Here is an 11,125-nt window from a genome sequence, read left to right on the forward strand (position 1 = left end):
AAGATACTTAGGAATAAATTTAACCAAGGAGGTAAAAGACTTGTACTTGGAAAACTACAGGACATTGTAAAAAGAGATAGAGGAAGATATAAACAAGTAGAAGAATATACTGTGTTCATGTATTGGTAGAATTAACATAATTAAAATGTCCATACTACCCAAAGCAATCTATAGATTCAATGCAATCCCTATTAAAATACCAACTGCATATTTCACAGAGATAGAACAAACACTCCAAAAATTTATATGGAACCAATAAACCCCTGAATAGCTACAGCCATCTTGAGAAAGAAGACCAAAGGTGGAAGAATCACAATACCAGATATCAAGTTGTACCACAAAACCACTGGAATCAAAACAGCCTGGTACTGGCACAAGAAAAGGCACATAGATCAATGGAACAGAACAGAGACCCCAGAAATCTACCCAAGCCATTACGCTCAATTAATATTTGACAAAGGAGGCAAGAGCATACAATGTAGTAAAGATAGTCTCTTCAATAAATGGTGCTGGGAAAATTGGACAGAAATATGCAAAGAAATGAAACTAGACCACAAACTTACACCATACACAAGAATAAACTCAAAATGGATAAAAGACTTAAATGTAAGTTGTGCAACCATAAAAATCCTAGAAGAAACTATAGGCAGCAAAATCTCAGACCTCTCTCATAGCAATATGTTTTCTGATACATCTCCTGGGGCAAGGGAAACAAAAGAAAATAAACAAATGGAACTACATCAAAATAAAAGGCTTCTGCACAGAAAAAGAAACCATCAACAAAATGAAAAGGGAGCCCACTGCTTGGGAGAACATATTTGGCAATGATACATCTGATAAACGGTTAATATCCAAAATATATAAAGGATTCATACAACTTAACAAAAAGAAGAAAAACAATCCATTTAAAAAATGGGCAAATGACTTAAATAGACACTTCTCCAAAGTGGACATAGAGATGGCCAAGAGACATATGGAAAAAAAAATGCTGAAAGTTACTAATCATCAGAGAGAGAGATGCAAAATAAAACATGAAAATGAGGTATTACCTCACATCTGTCAGAATAGCTGCCATCAACAAATCAACAAATGACAAATGCTGGTGAGGATGTGGAGAAAAGGGAATCCTAGTACACTGCTGGTGGGAATTCAGACTGGTGCAGCCATTATAGAAAATAGTATAGAGTGTCTTCAAAAAATTAAATATGGAACTGCCATTTGACCCAGTGATCCCACTTCTAGGAATATATCTTAAGAAACCTGAACTACCAATCAGAAAGAATGTATGCACAATTTACAATAGCTAAGCTTTGGAAACAGCCCAAGTGCCCATCAGTAAATGAGTGGATAAAAAAGCTTGGTACCATGGAATGCTATGCAGCAGTAAAAATGAAGGATCTCTTACTCTTTGAGACAGCATGGAAGGACCTGAAGAGTATTATGCTAAGCAAAATAAGCCAATCAGAGAAAGACAAGTATCACATGATCTCACTCATATGTGGAATCTAATGAATAAAATAAACTGATGAATAAAATAGATCCAGAGACATAGAAGAACAGCACAGACTGCAGAATTTCAGAAGGAATGCGGGGCTGGGTGGGAGGGAAGAGGTTAACCAAAGACCTTGATGCATATATGAATAATCCAGGGTGTACAGACAATAGTGTGGTGAAGGTCTGGGGCGGGGGTGGGTGCGGGCTAGAGGGTCATTGAGGAAAAAAAGGAACATCTGTAATATTTTCAACAATAAAGATTTAAAAAACAAACAAACAAATAAATAATTAAAAAGAAATTGTAGGACTGAAGTCCCTGTTTCTTTGTTGCCTATCATTTGTTGTCTGGGCTTTGCTCCTAGAAGCTGGTTGCATGACTTCTTGTGCTTTCTATATTTCCTTCCTCAAGCAACTATGGATCAGGTCTCATATTTTGAATCTCTTTGACTTCCAGTTCTGCCACATCTCTCTCCAATGGGAGTTCTCTGCTTTTAAGGACTCATGTGATTAAGTTGGGTCTATTTGGATAATCCAGGATAATTTTCCATTTTTATAAGTCTGTAACCTTAATGACATTAGAGTCCCTTTTGCTATGTAAAGTAACATATTCACAAGTTCCAAAGATTAGGGAGTGGACATCCTTAGGGGGCCATTCTGCCTATCTTAGAAGGCTATGTTCTGACTTAGTGGTTATCTATGGGTAGAGGAAGGGAATAGTATAAAGAAAACTTCAGGATGTGAGGGTGATCTGGCTGCGACATCTGTCACCCAATTGGTTGCCAGGGTTGATTCGGCTGATCTGGCTGGCTAGTGGGGTGTCCCCCTCCTCCGTCACCGATCCATGTATGTCCCTCCCAAAGCTGCTCGCTCGGTATGTGTAAGAGGACTACCTTCCCCCCAGAGGAGACCAGTCTTCAGTCAAGGATATACAAGTAGCTGTGCTCCCCTGTTAAAACCTCCAAACAAGCTCTCAAGAAGACTTCAGATCTATAATGTCCTATTTTTTAAAAGGAATCTAAAGCAAATATGGTAAAAGTTAAGATTGTTAAGTATGCGTGGTATAATGGAGGTTCTTTATATTTTCAAGTCTTTATGCATGTTTGAAAAATTACATAATATAAACACTTTTAAAAAATACACAACAAAACATTGGAAAATATAGAAAATGGTGTTTTATGCATCGCAGGGTTGAGAGCAAATTCATACCGGTTTCAGAGATCATTAGTAAACCATAGAGATGCTTCAGAAGAGTGGTGGATGCAGAAATGATAGCCAGGTAATACAATTATTACTTTAATATACTTGGGTGTAAGAAAATGAGATAATTTAGTCAGAAGCTACAAGGATATGTGGGACTGGGAAAGTATTTTTATTTTATTTATTTATTTTAAAAAATATATTTTTATTGATTTCAGAGAGGAAGGAAGAGGGAGAGAGAGATAGAAATATCAATGATGATAGAGAATCATTGATTGCCTGCCTCCTGCACACCCCCTCACTGGGGATTGAGCCCACAACACGGGCATGTGCCCTTGACTGGAATCGAACCTGGAACCCTTCAGTCTGCAGGCCCACGCTCTATCCACCAAGCCAAACCGGCTAGGGCATGGGAAAGTATTTTAGAAAAAACAATGTTATGATACACACAAATAGAGAAAATAGTTTGAATGTGCTAATTATTAAATGCAAGACACAAAGGAAGAAGAAAAATTAAATATCAACTAGAGAAATAACAAGTTTGAAGACGCTAGATCCCAGAGGAAGCAGAATGGAATAATATCTAAAGCATAGGTGGAGACATTTGTCTTGGATTGAGAAGGAACATCTCCTGTAGTGTATTAGCTCAGGCTGCCAGTAAAAAATACCATAGACTGAGTGGTGAAGATTGACAGAAAGCAACTTCTCTGGGCTCTTCTCATAAGGGAGCTGACCCCATCATGAGGGCCCCACCCTCATGACCTCATGTAAACCTAATTATGTAAACCTAAAGTTAATGGGAAAAATGGATTTCAGGGACCACCAAGGGTGTGGGTTGGAACCTCAGAGGGCAACACCCTGAAGTAAAATTGGATTGGAAGCTGGCTGGCTTGGCATGGGCTGAAACCCAGCTTCATCTCAGCCCCTGCAGTTACAAATAATGATCCAGACTGATGACGCCCATGCCAAGTGAAAATTCTCTCTGGATGAAGAGACTGCAATCCAGAGTCTTGATTAATTTTCACCATAATTTCATAATAATATCCTGTTCTCAATAGAAAAAAATTAAACAAGCATATGGGGAAACAAAAACTAGAGTCATTGGAAACAGATCTAGATACGCTACTTTAAAGTTTAAACTATTTATGAAGCTTGAAAACAGATTGAGAATTTTAGCATATTATTTTTGGAAACTATAAAAATATCTAAGTGAAAATTCTAGAAATAACTCAATGGCTGAAATTAAGATCTCAATGTATACATTTAAAGGAGATTAGACATTGTTGGGAGTATACTAGTGACATGTAAGATAGGTAAGAAGAAAATATATACAGCAAGGCACAGAAAAAAAATACAGTATGACATACATAATGTATAGGATGCATTTTCTGTCTTGTGAATTTTTCCTGAGCTCAGAGTCATACACATCATGTACGTGGAATTCCAAGGAAGAGAGAAAGAATGAGTAATAGACGGGAAAATGGGGCAATATATAAGATAATGGGTGAAATTTTTCTAAACTGAAAAAAATACAGGGTGTCCCCAAAAATATATATATACTTCAACAGCTAATAGCTCAATTTTAAAATGTATTTTAATACAAAATGAAATGTATTTTAATAAACACTGCCTTTTTAATTATTCAAAGTGTGTGTATACATTTTTGGGACACACTATATATTAATTACAAATGCTAGAAGTCCTATAAATAAACTTCAAATATGATAAATAAAAAGAAAGTCACACATTTTCACATCATAATAAAATTACTAAATCAAAGGACATAATACTGAAAGTGGCAAGAGAAAAAAAAAGACAAATTAACTCCAGAGAAGTACAATTAGACCAGAGATTTTCAACCTTTTTCATCTCATAGCACATATAACATCTATAATAATAAAAGTGTAATATGCTAATTAGACTGGATGTCCTTCCAGACGACCTTCCGGACAAAGCCGGGGCTGCGAGAGAAGTCCGAGTCCTGGGTGCCAGAGGGAAGCCGGTGCTGGCAGCTGGGGGAAGGAAGGCCTACTCTTGCACGAATTTTGTGCATTGGGCCTCTAGTCTATATATATAAAAGCCTAAGCGACCAACCAACCGAATGACCAGTTGCTATGACACGCACTGTCCACCAGTGGACAGAGGCTCAATGCACAGGATTGGGCTCCCTCCTGTCTGGATCAGGCCTGCAGGGATCAGGCTCCCTCCTGTCTGGATCAGGCCTGCAGGGATCGAGCCGAAACTGCCTATAAGACATCCCCTGAGGGTTCCTGGATTGAGAGAGGGCACAGGCTAGGCCGAGGGACTCCCCTGTGCACGAATTCATGCACTGGGCCTCTAGAATTATTATATTTTTTGCCAATCTGACAAAAAATCAATATAATTTTACTCATTCACACCAGATGGCTATTGTTGTGTTGGCTGTTGTCATTTTCTTATTTGATAATCTACGGGCAAAAAGGTCAGTGCCCCTGACTAAATAGTCAGGTATTGCTTGTTTTAAAAATTCTTGAGGCACACCAGTGTGCTACAGCACATCAGTTGGAAATCACTGAATTAGACTAACAGTTGACTTCAGGAGAAACATTAGATGAACAAGGAGACAGAGGACAATGAAATATTATCTTCAAAGTACTGAATTTTAAAAATTACAATTTTATGTCCTTTAAGAATGAAGGTGCGATAAATATATTATTAGAAGACGTTCACTAAAGGAAAAATGAAAACAAGTTCTTAAAGGAGAAAGAAAACACTCTCAGATTGAAGTTCTTACTTTCTTCTGACCTATCTGATTCACTAATACTTTTTAACTCTGTCTTATTTGTGTTAAACTCATCCATTGCAATCTGGTTTCAGCTTTTGAATTTGCAATTGCAGATGAAGAAAAAACTAAGCAACAAAGTCAAATATGTAGGAAAATTTAAATTACTGTAGACCTGATAGTGTTTCTATAATAATAAATGTCTTTACTATCTATAATAATTAAACTCATGACAAACATTAGCAAGATGATTTAATGGTAGGCTGTGAGTCACTGAGTTTCAGTGGGAATTCGCACTGGGATCTTCCGGTACTCATTCTTAGCTAATGAGTACGAAGTATGCTTGGGGCTGAGCTTCCCAACAATCAGGACGGACCTAGACATCCCCTGGGCTTTCAGGTCAGACCTTGCCAACCTATTGGGCACCTTTATCCACAGCCCTTATGAATGGCTACACCTGAGCCTCCTTTGTTAGGAAGGTGCTTTTAGCAATGTAGTAACAGTCACAGAGAGAGATTTGTGAAGAAATGACTGTGTAATTGTGCTGGAGGAAGTATGAAAGAATTGCTATACTACTTATTAGGAATTTGAAATTTTCAAGCTTTTCTTTGTCTTTTTGTGGAGACATTAGGGGATAAGGGTAAAAATGCTGTCAAAGTTTAGAAGAGGTTTCTGATGTCTTTATTTGCAGAGGCTTTTGAGTATTGAGCTTACAGATTTCTATTTATGCACAAAAAGTCTCCCATAGAAAAAGCAACGTCCCTTTACATGATTCAATGTTGTGGAACATTTTCTGTCTTGTGAATTTCTCCTGAGCTCAGAGTCATGCCCACCAACTCAGAACAACAAGATGCACTTAGTGCCAGGAAAAGACAGAAACCAGGTAATGTTTTCTCTGTTCTCTCATGGTTTTCTCTGTGTTCCCTGTAGGACCCCTTTACCCTCATTCCCATCACTTCTTGTTATTCCTCTTCGGGCACTCTGTTCCCCCTCAGTCCTCTCAACTTATCTTTATTCTCCTGCTCTGGAGGTAGGAGAACATTTCTCTCTGACATGGTATTTGTTTCTGTTACCTTAAATGTTTTGGTCTGCTCCTCAAAACCACTTCTCTTTTTCCTTTTGGGAAATTTACACACTTGGATTGGGGGTAAAGAAAAGAGAATCTAATGATTCTTTGGCACCTCAATTGTCTTCAGCACTATACTTAAATTAGTAAGTTAAGAACTCACAACTTTCCAAGGAAATTATTTTTAGTCTTCATTTTACACGTGGGACAATTGAGACAAGTCTCTTTGTATATTCTTTGTTTTTTGGTGCTGAAAGCTCACATTATACTAGAAATCTGGTGGTTTGGGGAGGCTAATAGCTGAGAATTGTCTGTAGGAGTTGGAAGGAGATCAGACTATCAGTGATAGCTTTTGGGCACCTCCTGACTCAAAAATAACCCTCTCCAAGCACTTCAAACATATAGGGTCTACAAACAAATTAGATACTTTAGTCATAGTTATCCCCCATAATTATGTATTCTGTGGTATGTGGAAGTTCAGAACAGGGCACAAGACACAGCTTTGGTGCAAACCTTTCCAGTGGGTGAAATTTTTATCCAGTATCCTTTCTACATCTGGTTTCATGGGAGTCTAGGATGTCCAAGTCCCTTATTGGTTTCTATCAGATCTGTTCTCTGTGACTCCTCTCCTCCTGAGTCTCATCCATTCACTTGCTCATGCACACACACACTTCTGTTTTTAAATAACACTTTTGAGCAACTCCTTTGAGGCAGTTACAATTCCTAGGTGCTTTTGCATGTCTCATTCTAAGATGAGCTCCTCTCGGGCAGCTTTTCTTTGGAAATGACCGAGTCAGCTACCTCCACCTAATTGTGACAGTAACTGAAAACATAAAGTGGCAGCATTCTCAGAGCTGTTTCCATTCCACATCTGGACTCACTAGCCTGAATAAATGAAGCACCGAGAACAGTAAAACTGTAGCACCAGGTGAACGTGATGATTTTATTTCCTTCTGTGGCCCTCAAATAGCTAATATAGTCCACCTCTACCTGTGAGGGAGTCTGGCCCGACAGGATACAATTTCCAGGTTTGTCCTCTGCAAGAGTTTTGTGCTTTGGCCTTTATTTCTAAGAGAGGACGTTTCCCCAAAGTTCAAGGAATTTCTAGTGCTAGTAGTGGGGCTCCATTTGGAGATGAGTAGAACAGAGGGGAGCTTTCTTTCTGCTGCCCTCCGAAATGATAATGGGTGGTTGTCTGTCTGAATTTCATGGTTTGATTCCTTGCTTTTCCAGCATCTTCTGCCACTGGTGTACTGTTCTCCGGATGAATCCAGTCTCTATAGCTAGAACTTGAGTGGTGAGTAAAAGAAAAAAGTAAAATAATAACAAGAGCAAATGCAATCCCCACATGACTGGAAGTATTTAGGTTTTTACAATTTACCCATGTATTTTCCTCTTTTAGAAATCAAGGAGGAGATCTATATCAACAGGAATTTTTAAACTTCACCTTAATACCAAATTCTCACACTGATATTTAAACTTATTCCTCTTCTGGGCTACTGGATTTTCAAAGGTTTTTCTTTAACTCAGTGTTAGTTATTGCTCAGTGAGGCGAGAAATGCAGGTAATGTGGAATTGATTCCTAAGAGTAGCTTTAGGCCTGTGTGTTGTTTGGATAAACAGTGGGGGAGAAAGCAGGGCTTTTGAGAAATTGAATGTGCTGGTCTTGTAGTATGAACACAAGAGATAGAGCAGGACATGAAGGTCAAGATGGTGTGGTTAATAGTGTTGAAGGGTTATCCTGAGCTGATGGTTGTAATCTGGGTTCTTGGATCACAGTTGGAAAAAAGGGTCAAGCTTTTGAAAGTTAGAGGGTAGTCTATATTTACAAGTGGCATGAAGGCTTGACAAGAGCTGACTCTGAATAGATCACACAAACTGGGCATGGAGATTATGACCAGAGTATGTTTTCATATCAGTCAACAGTTTCTTGTGATAAATTACACAGTATCTGGGATATCTCTGTGCTTTGTCTCTAATTAACTCCCTTTCTCCTCACTGGGCACATGTCCAGCCACTACCCCTCTTCACTTTCCATTAATGATCTCATTTAAATACTTAGTGAATAACAAAAGCCATCAGATGAGAAGTGCTTCCTTCCTAACACCAAATCTACTGACTTCATGGGTGTTTTGTGAATGAAGAAAACCCATTCTCACCTAAGGCCATCCATGCTCTGCTTCTGCTGTGAAACCCAGCTGCTCTCAGAGACACCATTTCTGCAATTGTATTTCATTCCTCCTGGAATCTCTCTCTTTCTACTGGATTATTATCAACCATTTACAAACATCCTTCTGTAGATTGAATAATAAATCAACAACAAATTAACTTTAAGACATTACAGAAAGAACAATAAATGTGGACTGTGAGTTGATCTAGTGTTGAGATTCTGTAGAAAAGGTTATTACATGTTTTAGGAAATCTAGAGACCATTTCAGAAATACATTTTTGAATGGGCATGAAACTTTGTGAATGGAGAATAGGGTGAAAACACTGAGATATCAGACATTAGAAGAGGCTTCACCCAGTTTATTTCTGACATTCCCAAGAACATACTGAAGGCAATGAGGAACCACAGTGTTATCTCTGAGTTCATCCTCCTCGGGCTGTCTGTGGATCCCCAGATCCAGCCTCTGCTCTTTGTGCTGTTCCTTGTTATTTACCTCCTGACCCTGATGGGGAATCTGATGCTGCTGCTGGTGATCGGGTTTGATCCCCATCTTCACATCCCCATGTACTTTTTCCTGAGGCAGTTGTCCTTCCTCGATCTCTGCCACTCCTCTGTCACTGTGCCCAAGCTGCTGGAGAATCTGCTGTCTGAGAAGAAAACTGTCTCAGTAGAGGGCTGCCTGGCTCAGGTCTTCTTTCTGTTTGCCTCCGGGGGCACTGAATCCTGCCTACTGGCTGTGATGGCATATGACCGCTATGTTGCCATCAGTTCTCCTCTGCTCTATGCCCAGGTGATGAACAGACAGCTGTGTATGGGGTTGGTGTGGGCCTCATGGAGTTTTGCTTTTCTAGACAGCTGATGGGGCTGGTGTGGGCCTCATGGAGTTTTGCTTTTCTGGATGCTCTTATCAATATCCTTGTAGCTCTCAATTTAGACTTCTGTGAGGCTCAAGATATCCATCACTTCTGCTGTGAGCTGCCCTCTCTTTACCCCCTGTCCTGCTCTGATGTGACTGCAAGTTTTACTGCCCTGCTCTGCTCTAGCCTCCTGCATTTCTTTGGAAATTTTCTCCTGATATTTTTCTCCTATGTTCGCATTTTGTCCACCATCCTGCGCATCAGCTCCTCCACAGGCAGAAGCAAGGCCTTCTCTACCTGCTCCTCCCACCTCACTGCAGTGATCTTCTTTTATGGTTCGGGACTTCTCCGTTATCTCATGCCAAATTCTGGATCCATTCGAGAGTTAATCTTCTCCTTGCAGTACAGTGTGATCACCCCTATGCTGAATCCCCTCATCTACAGCCTGAAGAACAAGGAGATGAAGGCTGCTGTGAAAAGGATGTTGAGAAAATATTTCTGGTGCTTCAAATAATAACATCAGAATGATGAGGATTCTGGGTAGAACTCCAGTAAGTAGTGCCTGGATATTCAGGAGAATTCTCTGATATCAGGATCTGCAAGGTGCCCTACAGCTTTTCTTAAGAACACTTAAGCAGAGATGGAGTTAAATTTCTTAGAATGTTACCAGTTAAGCCTGAGTCAGAGAAAAGTCGTCCTAGGTATTTTTCCTAGAAAAATATTTAATTTATTACACACAGTATGGTACACATTTCTGTTACACTTCGTCTATCTTTGCCCTGCTTCTAGCAGTTAAATTCCACTTGCTCAATATAGTTCCATAGAGACTTCTAATCATAGGTTCTGTTAATTATGGTGACCCCAAATTCTCGCCGTCCCTGCTCATTATTCATTCATTCTTCCTGGCACAGTGTTTGGTACAGGAATGAGTACGTGGTCAATGTCAGACCATTCACTCTGTAGGAATTTTAATGAGGAGAGATTCAGATGAGGAGAGAGAGGCAGATGACAGCCATTCTGTTTGCAGTACTCTGACAGCCAATCCCAATGGCCCACTGATAAGATCACTGGTGTTATCCTAGATTCTTCCTTTTCAAGGCAGATTCATAAACATGAATTATAATAAGAACACATGATCAGATATTTGCATGATGTCAGGGGCTGTGCCAAGCATTTTATATACATAATGTGTATTTAACCACAAGTGCTTTAGGGAAATGCTTTAGTTATTGTTATTTTAAGAAGAGGGAGGAAACTGCCTCAGAGAGGTAAGTGGTGGGGATGGAATTTGGAACCAAATGGACTTACCCCTAAGTCTATGTTTTTACCACCTTGCCACACTGACTCTCCCCTGGATGCTGTGAGCTACCCCAGACCAAATTCATGAATTCCCTCTTTAGTTATTGTTGTTGTCTTAATTTACGTTGTTTAAGTAAGTCAGAATTGTATTCTGTCATTTGCAAGGAAATGACCTAAAAGACATATATTGGTGCCACCATGGAATTGCAGGTATAGACATATACCTGCAGGTATCCAAGGACAATGGAGAAATTTGAAATTGTTTGTTGGACCTATGCATG

At 39.4% G+C, this 11,125-nt stretch overlaps 1 protein-coding gene across 1 annotated transcript; it reads left to right on the top strand.

Moving 5' to 3' along the window:
• Positions 1-9,082: 9,082 nt before the first annotated feature.
• Positions 9,083-10,072, top strand: LOC102241175 (olfactory receptor 8S1). Its single transcript, XM_014548596.1, has 2 exons — positions 9,083-9,504; positions 9,540-10,072. The coding sequence occupies exons 1-2, from the start codon at positions 9,083-9,085 to the stop codon at positions 10,057-10,059; spliced, it is 942 nt and encodes a 313-aa protein (XP_014404082.1). The 3' UTR covers positions 10,060-10,072.
• Positions 10,073-11,125: the final 1,053 nt, after the last annotated feature.

The sequence above is a fragment of the Myotis brandtii genome, unplaced genomic scaffold (genome assembly GCF_000412655.1).
Source record: "Myotis brandtii unplaced genomic scaffold, ASM41265v1 scaffold517, whole genome shotgun sequence".
Taxonomy (NCBI): Eukaryota; Metazoa; Chordata; class Mammalia; order Chiroptera; family Vespertilionidae; genus Myotis; species Myotis brandtii.